Source organism: Polypterus senegalus, chromosome 4 (assembly GCF_016835505.1).
Source record: "Polypterus senegalus isolate Bchr_013 chromosome 4, ASM1683550v1, whole genome shotgun sequence".
Taxonomy (NCBI): domain Eukaryota; kingdom Metazoa; phylum Chordata; class Cladistia; order Polypteriformes; family Polypteridae; genus Polypterus; species Polypterus senegalus.
Window position 1 is genome coordinate 218,275,239 of NC_053157.1, and position 16,597 is coordinate 218,291,835.

Genomic DNA, 16,597 nt, shown 5'->3' on the forward strand with positions numbered 1-16,597 from the left:
TTGGCTATTTTATAGGCATAGAGAAATCCAGTTCTTCACTCTTGAGATATTTGTTTGTGTGTGTCATTTAAGTAAGGAAACAGACCAGTTAAACCACCCAGGTGATTGCCGTGCCATTACAGAACTTTAGACAACTTAAGTTAAAAATGTTATAAGCTAGATTGTGAAAAAGAAATACTAAACAAATTTAAGTCAAGAGAACTAGCAGTTAAAAACATACATTTGTCTATAAAGTTTTGAGGTGTTCATGAACCTTGAAGAAACACCATCTTCAAATTTAAGTCAAGAGAACTAGCAGTTAAAAACATACATTTGTCTATAAAGTTTTGAGGTGTTCATGAACCTTTGAAGAAACACCATCTTCCAAATGCTGAAAGTTAACATGTTTAGAACTGTAAGCTGAACTGATGTATTGCAAAAGTTTTTTACTTATATACTTATGTTAGACCATTGATACACGCAACAAGTGAAATATTGCAAGGCAGCAAATACCTTAAATTCCTTAAAGCGGCAAGACATAAAGTATAGCACTAAAACATAAGTAACACGATAGTTATAATTTGTTACTAACCCTCACCTGCTCTGGTTCTCTTCTCGGTACTCAAATGTGGCACTTGGTGCCACTGCCCACCTGCCAAGTTGTTTTGCCTGCCTAAGGTAAAGTCATCTCTGATGGAGGATCGCAGGAATCGTCAGGTAGAGGGGTCCTTTCATCGGATTGGCTGGCCCAGTGCTGTCTCAGCTATGGAATGGCCAATTGGGGGAGGCAGCTTGATGGCTGAGGTCTCTAGGACTCTGAACAAATCCATATCATATTATGTGATATCATCTACTGTTAAATTCAGCTCAGTACTTGTAATATTTTTTATTTTTATACTGTATTGAAAATTATTGTGTTTTGTTCTGTCTATTGTATTGACCCCCTTCTTTTTGACACCCACTGCATGCTCAGCCTACCTGGAAAGGGGTCTCTCTTTGAACTGCCTTTCCCAAGGTTCCCCCCCTACTGTTTTTTTGGGCGGGGGAGTCTTCTTAGAGAGTCAAGGTTGGGGGGCTATCAAGAGGCATGGCCTGTTAAAGCCCACTGCGGCACTTTTTGTGTAATTTTGGGCTATACAAAAATAAATTGTATTGTATAAAGTATGGTAAGTACATAAGGATAAATGTCACATATAAAACAAGAATGAAACAATGCTTTAACTATAAATAATTCAGGAAAGACTTCTCACATTTGGATCAAAAGGAGGAAGAGGCACTAGCCCATTACAGTGCACACTCACACACACTCACACACACACAGAGTATCCCTGGCCTTTCACCTGCTTGCATCTAAGAGGAAATCCTATCACCTTCAAAAAAACTCACACACAAGTTGAAGAATGTGAAAACTTTACACAGAGAGTGGATTTGTATGAAGTGACACAGAGCAATGAGGTAACAGCACTAGCATATCTCGTCACCTTTTCACCTTGTTCCACTCACTGAAATGTTTTCAACTTTGTTTAACAACTAACAGAGCTATGGAACTCCTACAATAATTCTGAGTCTAAAGAAATGGAGGTAATTCGGTCAAGTTTGGCTCCTTTTTGACTTTTCTGCTTTGCTTCACAGTTTTCCATCACTCTGCAGCAGCCAGATGGCACAGAGACTCCCCTTTGTGATGTCCGTCTCGGTTCAACACTCTGAGTTTAAAACTTCCTCACTGCCAGAATCTACACAGTGACTCCGCTGCTTGTCTTTTGTGTCGTTGTATTCTTCACCCAAAGAAAGAAAGTTTCTTTATTAAGTGAGGCACAGAGTGGTAAACTGATATTAACTGACAACTTTTTATGCATAGAAATGCATCATCAGCAGTTTTTAATTCTGAATTGCCTTATTAATTAATTACATTTTCAGGATTCTGTGAATCAACCATCAACACTGAAAACAGTTTACACTTGAGAAATCATCACCTTCACGTGTATCACCGACAGGGATGTGAGTAACTGCATGGACTGGTACCGGCAGAGACCTTCGGAAGCTCCACAGTGCGGAGTTGGTACTACAGTATATCACTCTGGTGGTACGCCGAGTCACTCCAGTGGTAGTGAGATGGAAACTTCATTGAATCTGACTATCAGTGGACTCCAGTCTGAAGATGCTGGCCACTGCTAATATCAGCAGTATTATCAGTCCCTTTCTCACAGGGCCAAAACCTCACTGAGCTGCTGTCACAACTGAGCATGTGAAGGAGGAAAAAAACTACAGTGATGTGTGATGCAGACAGAGACGTGGCGGAAAACATTGTTACCCTTCACGACAACAACATTTATTTCTACAGTACAGTTTCATACAAAATATGTGGCTGAAAGTGCTTTACAAGGTGATGTCAAAGAATTAGTTACATTCAATGAAAAAGATAAGAGAAACAGAGTACTTATAGATTTTTTTGATTTTTTTTAAGCTTGTAAAAGTTGTTCTAATGGTAAGGTCCGTTGGCCAAGTTAGACAGAAAAAAAATAACCCTCCAATTTAGCTACAGAAAAAAACCCAGTGGCCATTGGTCATTCATTATTGTTTTTAGGTTTCGTCTTAGAGGATTCAGCGCAGTGGATCTCATGTCATGTTAGTGTATCTATTTTATATTTTATATATATTTTATTTTTTCTCCAGCCGTCTGGAGTTTTTTTGTTTTTTCTGTCCCCCCTGGCCATTGAACCTTACTCTTATTCGATGTTAATGTTGATTTATTTTGTTTTATAATTCTGTCTTTAATTTTTCTATTCTTTAATATGTAAAGCACTTTGAGCTACTGTTTGTATGAAAATGTGCTATATAAATAAATGTTGTTGTTGTTGTTGTTATCTGCTTTCATTCAAACATTCAAATATCAGAGGTGGCTGCACAGGACTTTGATCAGGTGGTGGTGGCATTGAACGCCACCACTGAAGAACTGGAAAAGAAAACAGAGACAAATAAAGATTAATAAAAATTGCAGATTTGTTGAAGAGTATGACAGTTCTGTTCATATTTAGTTTATAAAGGGGAGAACTAAATTCTAGTAAGAAAAAGGCCAAATTAAAACGTGCGCTTTTAGATGTTATTTTAAATGATTCACAGTGGTAGCCTGGCATATTTCTATTGGTAAAGTATTTCAGATTTTTGGTGCATAACAGCAGGAGAATGCCTCGCCAATTTAACTTAAAAGGTGTAAATACCACAGGGGTTGGACGGGCATACAAACCAGAACAGAGGATGGTTTCTTACCCTGGAGGGAGGCTCCGAGCAGGCAGATGGGCATCCCAGTCAGGAGAGAGGAAGAAGCCACATCCAGAAGTGATGGCTGGAGTGGATGGACGGAAAGCTCACCGGAAAATGTTGCCGGGGACTTTTATTCCCCCAGGATGCTAGATGGCAACATACCTCCATATTGGCACCCATTTGGGAACCAGCAGGGAATGCTGGGAATTGTAGTCCAGCAACACAGCCCTGCTCGGGACCATGAGTGCCACAAGGGGGCGCTGCAGGGAGATGTGCTCCCTAATAAACGGGACATTCGCATGACCCTCAATTACTTCCAGCGGGCAGTACCCCCCTAATAAAATGGACCACACTCCTTTATCCAGGTGAGTCAGAGCTGGGAGGACGTAGAGCAACACTTGACTGGAGGAGGTTAGTGTGGTGGTGAGGAGAAAGTATTGTGGATGGAGAAAGAGAAAGAGAGAAGGAAAAACCTGTGTTTGTGTTTTTGCAACTTTTGGAGGTTGTGTGCGGAATAAACCTTCCATTATTTGAACCCGGGACTCTTTATGTGTTCGTGTTTGGGGTTTGGGGCTCGCTGATAGCCTGGTTCCACTACAAAAGTAAAAAAAAAATTTTCTCTCAACTAAGGTGACTGACATAAGTGTTTGGTATCAGCAGTTCTTTACATAACATTTAATAGAACAGAGACTTTTGATATATGGCTGATCTTCTATCTTAGTTTAATAATTAAAAAAAAATGAAAATGGCATGGACAAAAAATAATGGTGACCTTAATCCAATATTCTGTGGCACAGCTTTTGGAGACAGTAACTGCTATTAAGTGCTTTCTGTAGGTATGAAATCTTAAGTGGTCATTTGTCCCAGTTGTCCCCAGGGACCTCATGTTTAATGGCGTGTGTAGAATTGACAATAAAACATGGCATACAGACAAAAGTGGAAATGTACGTACACATAAAAAATCCAGCGCATAAATCAGTGCATTTAAGTTCCATACGCTTCCCCTTTACAAATCCCAACAAATGTGAAATTTAACGCATGTGCACACGCCTACAGCCCCACCCCAACTCCTCCCAAAATTGTGCATATTTTAATATGTAAATCAATGTAAATATCACCTTCCGTTCACCGTTTGTGTAAAAGACAATAGAAAAGGCATGTGAAAAAAAGAAAAATTTCAGCGAATGCGAAGTGGAGACAAGGAAAAACGTACTATTTGTTGGCTTACGCAGTGATATAAGAAACAAAAGAGTGGCCGAGACACTCAAATGTTCAAGTTCAGAAATTTGCACAGTGCCCGAAAAAATAAAGAAGTGATCAGACATCACAGTCGACATGAAAAGGTGAGTCTCAGCCCACCGTCTGTTTATTCTATTTCAGACGATATTACAAAAACTACCCCCTGTGAGATGGCCAGCGCTGATGATGCCGCTGTGATGAGTATGTCTTCAGACACTCACTGCACACAAACCTCTGCCTCAGAAACTACTGGGAGGCCATCTGTCTGTGTGCTGATGGACTGTTCAGGAGTAACAAAATGCAATAGTGGATGCTGTAAGAGAGGTGGCCAAAGATGTTAGGAATATAAGGGCTGTACTATGTGATATTGACAACAAATTAAATTAATTGATTTAAAATAAATGCTGCACCTGATTACCTGTTTTATCATTCTTCTAATTGCATTCAAACAAAGCTGTAACGCTGTCCTATTTGACTAATCACTGATAGGTCAGGGTCAGGTCCATCATACCACATCTCTTCAGGTACATACTTGCACACTGCGACTCACTTTCTGTGCACTATAGAGCAGCACATTAATAGAGTGGAAATGGCATCTGTTTACATAAGCAAATTCATTGTCTGTTTTATATATTCTTACCTTCTGTATACATTTAAATACAACCAATTCCACAGGGTGATGAACAACAGGAATAGTTTATTTAACAAAACGTAACCAAAAGCAAATGCTATTATCTTTCTCACAAACGTGTCTCTCTATCGCTCATTCCATACGCACTGTTTGCTCTAAACTCTACACGTCCTTATTTATATTATACATGTGCACACAGCCATGCCCTTTACCATATAAGAAATAAAAGGATACTCCTTGACATTTACAAATGAAGATGTATACATAACAGTCTGAAGGTGCCTTTATAGCGTAGCGACAGCACCGACCGCAACAACAGATTGATTCTCTGCTCTTTACTTTGAGGTAACTCACTTACTTTAAAAAGACTGCTTGGCTTTTGCCACACTAGTTGGAAAAAGCACCTGCAACTGTGTGGAGCTGCCATTTAAATAGGTTTTCTAACTACTGTATATATGATGTAATGTCAACTCATTCTTTTGGTGATTCATCCCTGGCTGATGTAACTTGTCCAGCTTCATTGCAATAGAAATGTGCGTGCAGTTGACCGCTCTGATTACAGTTGGAAAACTGGACATTGCTGTGAATTGCACTTTTATGTTTGCCAGTTCAATCGCAGTGTAAGGAAATCTTGTATATCTGGATGACAAGTGCATAATACCATCCTATACAGCTGGCATGGCGCGACTCAGTGATGATTGTGAAATACCCGATTGGTCAGCAAGTTCACTTTCAAAATATCCTGTGGCTACAATCCCGAGAGTGGACAGAACCTGCAAAGGAGCAGGTAGAGCACAATTCCTCAAAGTCTGCCTTTGTAAAGCGGGCGCCAGCTCAGCAGACAGCTTCAAGAGGAGAGCTCTTGGAAATCTAAGTTGACTTAGAAGCCAGTCATCTATAAATACGCGCTCTCTACAAATTCTTCTATTTGTGATCTCTTCTAACAACGCTAAAGCAGCCATGGTAGGCGGAATAGTTCAAGTGAATTAAATTTGTAAACGATATGCAATTATTTTCGGTGTATTTGATAAACCCGCATCACAGATGTGAATCTAAAAAAAAAAAGTAGACTACAGAAACAGTAGCACTGCTTCGGCGCTAGGTTTACAAAACCGAGCAGAAATGTATGTACGTATGCAAAGTTTGGGGGTCCTTGTATAAGAAAATGTGTGGCTTTACGCCAAGTTTAGTTTTTATACATCTTGAAGTGAGTGTGGAAATGGGAGTAAGCAACATTTTTGTGCGTACGCACCATTTATACATTGAGGCCCCTGTTCTCTCAGATTTGATGGGTGTCTTCTCCCAACTAATAATAAGTAGTTTCTGTCCTCCTCAATTTTCTGGTTAAGATCCTTTTTGTTTTTGACTATGACTTTTGTTTTAGCTTTGTTTACTGCATCTGCACCTCTTCTAGATTTTGACAAACTATAATTTTGATTTCATGTCCTTCATTTAATGAAAAAGGTTTTGACTTCTGGTAACAACATTAGATAGTTTTGGGACTTTGTTCTTCTAGACCTAATTTAAAATTTATACTGACATCACATTTTATAGTCAGTACAACTGTTTAAAGATGTGGTGTTTAGCTCCCTAACAAATGTTAACCCAACCCGATTTTATCTTGACAAAGAGAAAATATTCAACTAAATTTTGACCTTGGCAAAGAAAAAATAAATCTCTGCTTAGCCAAACAAAGAATTGCAATTTTAATACTGATTACTCTCAAGCAATAACAACTAAAAGAAGTTCATTGGAAAACAGATGCTGATAAAAATGTTTCAAGTCTGTGTTTTCTTTAGCTGACTCCACTGAGGAACTGTTCATGTAAATGACAGCAACGAGTGGAATCATAATATCTTCATATTGCTGTTGTTCTCTAGTAGAATTTTTGTTCTTGGGATCTCATCCTTACTCTTTGATAGTTTCCTAAAATTTTGGTCTGAAATCATCTAATGAAGGAAAGATTGAAAAAGAATTTATGTGAGACTAAACTAACACACATACAGCACATTAATGCTATAGATGAAATTATCCAGATTAATTTTGCTCGCAATGTAGTTTCCTTTAACATTTCATGATCTTTAGGCTCTTAAGCCTTTCATCACACTTCTTGTCTTATTTCAGCTTGACATTTTCAGTGGTGTTTCCTGTAACATTTCATTAGCTGTGCACATTTGTTGTGACATTAGTAACACAAAAATAGATTAAAGGATTTTATCCCACAAAATGATCAAAATCCAGGCCAGAACTTCAATAGGCCTGGGCTCAAAAAACAGGCCTTACCCCAGGCAGCCAGGCCCCCAACTCAAAGGTAGGCTTTCCAATCTTGCGTTGACCTAAATTGGGATTCAGGAGAGAGTGAAAGACTGTAAAAAATAAATAAATAAATAATATGTTTAAAAAATAGATAAATAGAAAAAAAAGAAACTTTTTTTCTGCAGGATGTCTGAGGTCTGCAGCGTGACTGTTAGTCTGAGGCATTGAGAGTTACAGTATATGCAGTATGTCCTGGAAAGAATGCAGCAATGCAGCTCATTCACATATTTAACAAAATGTATTGTTAGGATAAAACAGATGTCAGGGTGAACTCCAGTCAAATGCAGGCTTTTACACTTAACTTGCATCATGGCTAAATTAATTTAAGTGTGGTGAAGAAGGAACTGCAGGACTATAAGATGAGTCTAGAACAAAAGTAGTGTTTACCCAGGAATGTCAGTCAAAATCAGAACACTTCACACATCAGCACAATAACAATATAAAAATAATTTATTGGAAGGTAAAGCAGTAGGACATGCACAGATGTGTCTAGTTGCAAAGCATGGAATGTATATGGGTGTCTGAATGCACTTGTGCTGACTGCAAAACAAGGACACAAAATTATGTGTGCATATTAAATGTCCACTAGAGGTCAGCATTGCAGTGAAAAGGGTGTTGTACCGTGTTAGCCTTTATGAATGTATTGAGAAGTCCAGCAAAATGACACCTTTTATTGGCTAACTATAAAGATTATAATATGCAGGCTTTTGAGGCAACTCAGTCCCCCTTCACAAAGAGATTAATTAAAAATCACCTACATAACTTCATATTGTAGCGACCCGGCAGCAGCGCTGGCGGCGTGTTGCATTTTGGGTAATTTATGTAAATAGCATTGTGGGTAATTTATGTAAAAGCTGATTGTTGCGTTAAATTAACCAAGTAATATAATTGTGTTTCCTGTTGTAATTATTGTATGTGTCTGTGCTTAACTGGTGGGGTGGGTTGGGTTGTTGCCGTCCGGGGGTTATTTGAATGTAAATAGTCACCATCGATAAGAAAGATGGCTTCATTAATGACCTTGGCAATGTCTAAGCAAATGAGTTGAGCTTTGTTTTTGCTGACTATCTGCTCTAATAAAGAGATGCAACAGGACAGAGCTGTGTATTGCTAAGACTTAAAGAGCTGGGTGCAGCTGCGTGCATAACGCTGGCAGTCCGCTAGCCTACAGCTTGGGAGAGGTGCACGGCAGAGTACGGCTCTAAAAACTTTAAGACTCAACCACGGGTCGCTACATTGGTGTCAGAAGTGGGAGACCAGGCTGTTTAGAAGACGCCGTTATGGAACAGAGTCTTGAAGAATTAGAGCGTGCCATCTTAGAGAACAGCGCTACGTTAGAGTGCCTGATCAGCGGAACTGTGCGGAGAAAAGAGGCAAACAGGCCTGACGGTGCCAGTATTCCCCGGACAGTGTTACGATCTTCTAGGCACGGCCAGAATGAACATTCAACTACAGCAACGATACCTCAGGTTACCAGTCGGCCGGTCCTCTTTTCACCTGCTAAGCTACCGCGATACAGCGGATTGACGCCCTTAGAGCCATACCTTGCACAAGTAGATCTGGCCGCCCTACACAATGGATGGAGTTGCGAGGAAGCTGCGACACACTTGGCCCTTGCCTTGGAGGGTCCCGCACTTCAGGTACTCATTGATCTGCCATCGGAGGAGTGTCATGATCTTCAGGCTCTCACCGCTGCTCTCACCCGTCGCTTTGGACAAAGAACCTCAGGAGAATGCAGCAGAGAAAAGCTGACTAGCCGACGTCGGCATGAAGGTGAGAGTGTAGGAGCCTTTGCCACTGACATCAGGGTGTATTCACGAAAAGGTTACCCTACTTTCTCGACAGCAGCGAGGGAGGAACTCAGTCTTCATGCTTTCCTGCGGGGCCTCACACCAGAACGTCTTCGCCAGCATGTCTGTCTGTTGTCACCCCGAGATTTGAGCAAGGCACTGCGAGAGGCTGAGCGGGCTGAAGAGGTGCTACAGGCTGAGTCACCGACAAGACGAACGCCACGCCTGAGTCGACTAACGAGAGCAGTTGAACGAAGGGCGGAAGAGGACCCGTCTGAGGTAGTGGAGGGCAGTCGCGCCCAAATAACATCAACCCCCCGACAGAGACAACGAGTAGACCGCTGTTTCCGATGCGGGGAACCAGGGCACTTTGCCAGGGATTGCCCTGCTCCAAGTCCTTTGCCTCGTACAACATCACCGCCGGGAAACGACCTCGGGGTGAGGCTGTGAGGGGACCCTCGCTCCGTTTTTCAGCCCCCCTCCACAATGACTGCCTTAAAGTGGGCGCTGTGGATTTTCCACTGACTATACCTAGACTGCACTATTGACGGGCGGCCATGCAGTGCTTTAGTGGACACGGGGTCCACTATTTGTTTGCTACAAAAAGGAGTGTTGCCCGAAACCGCTGGTCTTCTTCCAGAGGGCTGGACCCCCACAAATAGCGAACTACGCACTGTTACGGGTGAACGGACAGTAATGCCCGGAAAGAAACTGTTATCTGTGTTGGTAGGGACGAGCCAGACCAGCCACGAATTCTGGCATGGACATTAAAGACAAGTGCATTATTGGGTTGGACTTGTTGGCCCACTGGGGAGCACGTGTTGATGTGTCAAGGGCCATCCTTTGTTTTGGTAATGAGACTGTGCCGCTCCGGTCGGGCTGGAACCGTCCTGGAAGGACTGCCAGAGTGGATTCACCTGGACACCACTGCTCACCGGCTCCCAACCATTGTTTGGAAGTTGCAGACAACCCCAGGAGAGTATTGCTGGACAGACAAATTCATCGCACGACCCCCCATCAGCTGAGACGGTTGCCGCTGTAGAGGAATTGGGCCATCGAAGTGGTGAACATCTGAGCATGCCACAGCAGGAGCAACTCCAGCAATTACTGAATGACTTTGTGGACATTTTTGCGGCTCCAGAGGAGGACTGCACCAGAACCTCGTTAGTAAAACACCACATTGACACTGGCCACGCCGCTCCCATTCGCTTGCGCCCCACCGATTGCCCTTGCAAAACGCCAAGCTGCCAAGAATTGATTCGCGCGATGGTAACCAACGACATTATTGAGCCTTCGGACAGTCCCTGGGCCGCACCCATGGTCATGGTGCAGAAGAAAACGGGGGGTTGGCGCCCTTGTGTGGACTTTCGTAAATTAAATGCAGTCACTCGAAAAGACTCTTACCCATTGCCCCGCATCGATGATGCATTGGACTATGTGGCTGGATCCCGTTGGTTCAGCACCTTGGACTTGCGCAGTGGATATTGGCAGGTAGAACTGGCATCAGAGGACTGACCCAAAACTGCATTCACCATCGGACAAGGGCTGTGGCAGTTTAAGGTAATGCCGTTTGGACTTTGTAATGCACCGGCCACCTTTGAAAGACTAATGGAGCGGATCCTAAAAGACATTCCCCGAACCCATTGTGTGGTCTATCTGGATGACCTGTTGATTCATGCCAGAGACTTTGACCAGGCTGTGCACAATTTAAGGGAGGTCCTGACCGCCATTCGTAGCGCCGGGTTGCGGTTGAACCCTGAAAAATGTAATCTTCTCGCCCGACAGACCCAGTTTTTAGGACACGTAATCAGCAAGAGTGGGGTGGCTACCGACCCAGCAAAGGTGGCTGCCCTGAGCAACTGGCCCCCACCAGCCAACATCACCGAACTGCGGAGCTTCCTGGGTTTAGCCTTGTACTACAGGAGGTTTGTAAAGAACTTTGCAATCATTGCCAGCCCCTTGCACCGACTGACGAGTAAGGACCAACAGTTTGGGTGGACGGAGGATTGCGCAGCCGCTTTCCAACAATTGAAAGCTGCCCTCGTCAGCGCGCCGGTCCTGGCTTACCCTGACCCCAACCAACCTTTTGTTGTGGACACCGATGCTAGCAATGTGGGAATTGGGGCCGTACTCTCACAGAAGGGGGAGGCTGGAAGAGAGTGGTAGCTTATTACAGCTGCAGCCTCAGTCAACCGGAGAGAAATTACTGCGTCACTCGGCGGGAGCTGTTGGCAGTGACCTTAGCGGTACGGCACTTTCGGCCCTACCTATTGGGCACTAGGTTCACGCTCCGGACTGACCATGCTAGCCTCACCTGGTTGTTAAATTTCCGGCAACCAGAAGGCCAGGTGGCAAGGTGGATGGAGATCCTCCAGGAATACGATTTCGAGGTACAGCACCGACCGGGACGACAGCATGCCAACGCTGATGCCCTCTCCAGGCGTCCATGCCTCAGCAACGAGTGTCGATATTGCTGCCGACAGGAAGAAAGGGGTCTGGGGCCATCGTCAGCATCTGCAAGGCCAGATGACACTGTGGGAGCAGGGGAGCCGTTCACCATTGACCAATTGAGGCAATTACAGGCGAACGACCAAGCGCTAGAGAAGGTAAAGGGCTGGTTGGAGACCCAAGAATGTCCCGACTGGCAAACCGTGTCTTCACAGGGGCCTGAACTCAAGTTACTATACTCCCCGTGGGGCAACTTGGAGTTGCACGATGGCGTAATTTACAGACGGTGGCAAGCACCCGGGGGGGGATTGACCGACTACAACTGCTGGTTCCCCAGGCTTTGCGCGCCGAGGTCCTCCGATGGGTCCATGGAGCAGCTGGATCCGGACACTACGGAAACGCTAAGACAGTGCTGTGACATCTGCACTGCGCAAAAAGGACCTGGTCAACGTTCTCACGTGCCGTTGCAACAGTACCTTGTCGGGGCACCCATTGAGAAAATCGGAGTGGACGTACTGGGTCCTTTTCCTGTAACTGAAGCCGGAAATCGTTTTATTTTAGTTGCGATGGATTATTTCACTAAATGGCCAGAGGCGTATGCAGTTCCGGATCAGAGTGCCTCCACAGCAGCACAAAAACTAGTGGATGAAATGTTCACTCGATTTGGGGTTCCGGAAGAACTGCACAGTGATCAAGGGCGAAACTTCGAGAGCCGTTTGTTCAGGAGGTGTGTCAGCGACTGGGGTGAAAAAGACTAGAACCACCCCCCTTCACCCGCAAAGTGATGGACTGGTCGAGCGATTTAATCGCACCCTGGCCACTCAACTGGCGATCCTGACTAGTCATCACCAGTGAGACTGGGACCAACATTTGCCTCTGGTCCTGTGGGCATATAGGACAGCCGTACAAGAATCAAGCCAATGCACACCAGCGGGGCTGATGTTCGGGAGAGAACTGCGCACGCCAGTGGATTTGGTGTTTGGCTCGCCCCCTGAGCCTGAGATTGTTGATGGGCCCGAACTGAAATATTTTAGACGGTTGAAAGAGCGCCTGGACACTGTTCATCGACTGGCCAGGGAGGCCTTGGAGGGAGCTGGAGCTCACCAGAAACGGGCTTATGACACACGGGCTCATGGCCCGACGCTGAAACCAGGAGACAAAGTGTGGGTATTTTGCCCGCAGCGGAAACGGGGACTGTCTCCTAAATTGACTCACCATTGGCAAGGACCTGGAGAAATTTTGGACAAAATATCGGAGGTAGTTTTCGAGTCCGAATGCCTGGGACGGGCAGACGGGTGGTGCTGCACAAGGACCGGTTGGCACCATACCACCCACTGGCCCCAGAACAAGAAAGACTTGAGAATCCAAGCGGCTCTCCAACCTCCACCCCCGGCGCCGAGACAGACATTGACAGTCTCAGGACTGAGCCTGACACAAGTGATGGTACATCAGGCAGGCCAAGCGTCCGTCGCCGGCCAGGACATTTGCTCGATTTTTACTGTGATGAGTAGGGTTGTGGGTGACACTAACCCTCTTGGGGGCTGTGTGCAACGCAGCAGCGCTTGGCGGCGTGTTGTATTTTGGGTAATTTATGTAAATAGCATTGTGGGTAATTTATGTAAAAGCTGATTGTTGCGTTAAATTAACCAAGTAATATAATTGTGTTTCCTGTTGTAATTATTGTATGTGTCTGTGCTCAACTGGTGGGGTGGGTTGGGTTGTTGCCGTCCGGGGGTTATTTGAATGTAAATAGTCACCATCGATAAGAAAGATGGCTTCATTAATGACCTTGGCAATGGCTAAGCAAATGAGTTAAGCTTTGTTTTTGCTGACTATCTGCTCTAATAAAGAGATACAACAGGACAGAGCTGTGTATTGCTAAGATTTCTATCGAAGCAATTATTACCGAGACACTCGGAGTCGTGCGGTGTATGGGACACGAGTGCTCGCTACCTAAAGAGCTGGGTGCAGCTGCGTGCATAACTCTGGTAGTCCGCTAGCCTACAGCTTGGGAGAGGTGCACGGCAGAGTACGGCTATAAAAACTTTAAGACTCAACCACGGGTCGCTACAATATTAAAAAAGCTCAAAGTAAGGCATTAGGTAAAAGTTGTCGTCTGCATCATTTACTGAAATGCTAGAATTCACACTTCAATGAACATATCTATTTAAACAGTTAATATTGCATCAGAATGGTAATACAGAAATATAAGAAAATGTAACATTTTTTCATTAAGTGCACAGTTTAAAGACTAACTGACCCCAAACCCCACATGGCAATGATTTGTGTTTGTCTCAACTTATGGAAAATCCCATAATGTTGTATTTCCCATTTTATGCTGTGACAAGAACCTTGATTAGGTCTGCCTTTCAAACTTTTATAATTGCACAGAAGTTAGAGAAGGGTATACAATGTCTACTGTAGTTCCAGTTTATTAGGAAACAGTATTTTATGAGGAAGCATTAAAAACATTTAATTATAGAGTTGCCTAAGAAATTATTTGCTTTAATTTTCAAAAAGATTCTAATAAGGCAACATATGAAAATGAAGAGATCAAAACAGATGTAATGGAAGTTAAAGAGCTATGTGTGGATGTTTGCACCTAAACAGAGAAAAAAATAAAGTTATAGTGGAAGAAAATAGTTCCAAATACGGTGCAGTTAAAAGTGTTGTTCCTCAAGAATCAGTTCAGTGGCTGCTCTTTTTGAAATGTTTTTAAATGATCTACAGATTGTAGAAGTGTTGTAACTGATGAGCTCATTTTCAGATGAGGCTTAGCTAGCAGGACTGGCAGAATCATCACACTTGGACCTGAACAGATTTCAGAGTTGAGTAGATAGGTGTAGTGATGGCTAAGAAATCTTTGGAATTTTATGATTTTATGGATATTGGATATCACAACTTTTATGATACAACTCTCTTTAATGGGTACCAGAATAATACCAAAATGTTCATGAAAAAATCCCACCTTACTCATGTCATATACGCCACATGTCAATGATATAGTTTCATGCTTAAAATGTAAAAAATGCATGCATTTTTTGCTAAATTATTCTTAAATATATACTTCCAGACAATCGGAATAATAAAAAACAAGAAGAACATTACAATTGGATTGAGCTTTTGAATCAAAGACAGTCACTACTACTTGGCTAATGAAAGAGGAGGGAGGCATACAATGGAGGTGCCCATCGAGAGACATTAAACAGTATGGCAGTGATATGACATTATGAAAATACTGATAACATTAACAATAAGAACAACAACGTTACGATTCCAGATGAAGGCCTGACAGTAAAAAAGGCAAAAGAAAATCCAGACAGGAAAAATATGGTTGGGTCAACGGAAAGGAAAAACAAGGATGAAAAAATGTTTATGATGCCAGTGGCAGTTCTTATCAATTATTATTATTATTATTATTATGGATCAAGGATCATCAATGTTGGGACATTTTAAGAAAGAAATTGAACAATGTAATGAAACATTATGAAGTTTTTCTTTACACAAAGAACAATAGACACTTGGGATAAGCTACCAAGTAGTGTGGTAGACAGTAAGACTTTAGGGACTTTCAAAACTCGACTTGACATTTTTTTGGGAAAAATAAATAGATAGGACTGGCAAGCTTTGTTGGGCTGAATGGCAGTTCTCATCTAGATTGTTCTAATGTTCTAATGAGACAATAGCCTTAAGAAGCTTATCATGTGGCAATAATGAAATCAACACAAGCAGGTCAAAAAAAATCATCAGAAACAGAAAACCAGAAACACTTATGCATGAGCTCAGGCTAGGCCAGTGTGGAAATCAGCAATTAGTTATAACATGCATTTCTATGGGATGGGAGAAAACCAGTTTGCCCTAAATGTCGATGAGAACATAATGATTAGAAACAGATAAAGGGCAGACTTGCAATTGAACTCTGGTCCTTGGGGATGTGAGACACCACACTAACCAGTACACTATACTAACAGCCCATGTCATTAGCTTTTAAGTATATTAGTAAACTAACTGAGCCACGTCAAGCTGGTGGATGTTTTAAAAGATGGAGAGCACAGTTCAATGTCAACCATCATATCTTTTTTTGAGATGTCTTGTCAGTTCTGCTGCACCAGTTTCTGTTGTCCTTGTTATCTGCAGCTGCAATGAGGAGTGTGGTTTGCATATCAGACACCCCTTTGTGACGCCTGTCACGGTTGAGCAATTTCATAGAGTTTAAAACTTTCTGTATGTGCCTCACTGACAGAATCTACAACCATGATGACACCACTGGTCCTGCTGTGTTCCCTTATATTCTTCACTAAAGGTAAGAGACTGTATTTACATTTACATTTTACATTTACTGTTAAAGAATTTCTTAATTATGTGTTATTTCTCTTTTACAGACTCAAGTTGTCAGATCTCTGTGAATCAACCATCAGCACCGAAAACAGTTTCTCCCGGAGGAAGTGTCTCCTTCAGTTGTACCACTGGGAGTAATGTGGGTAGCTACATGAACTGGTATCAGCAGAGACCTGGAGAAAAACCTAAACTCCTGATTTACTATGCAAGTAACCGCTATGGTGACACCCCAAGTCGCTTCAGTGGCAGCGCGTCAGGAACTTCATTCAGTTTGACTATCAGTGGAGTGCAGCCTGAAGACGCCGGTCACTACTACTGTCAGCAGGGTAGCAGCTCACCACACAGTGATTGAGACTCGTACAAAAACCTCACTGAGCTGCTGTCATGTCTGCAGATGTGAAACTGAAACACTGAGATGAGACTTAATGCAGAAACCAGTGAACTGAAACAACTGAATGTAAAGTGACAGTAAAACCAAAGAGATACAACCATTCTGAAGAAATAAACCAAATAAAACAACAGAGCAGAGAAAATCTACCTAATAAAAACACAAGATTCCACCTTTTTGATTAATTTTTGTTTAGACTGACCAACCAAA

General features: G+C 42.9%; 1 gene segment (V, D, J or C); it reads left to right on the plus strand.

Moving 5' to 3' along the window:
- Positions 1 to 15,915: 15,915 nt before the first annotated feature.
- Positions 15,916 to 16,351, plus strand: LOC120528823. The segment is given in 2 exon segments: positions 15,916 to 15,964; positions 16,044 to 16,351. Coding segments are annotated over 2 exon segments (357 nt in total).
- The last annotated feature ends 246 nt before the right edge of the window (positions 16,352 to 16,597 follow it).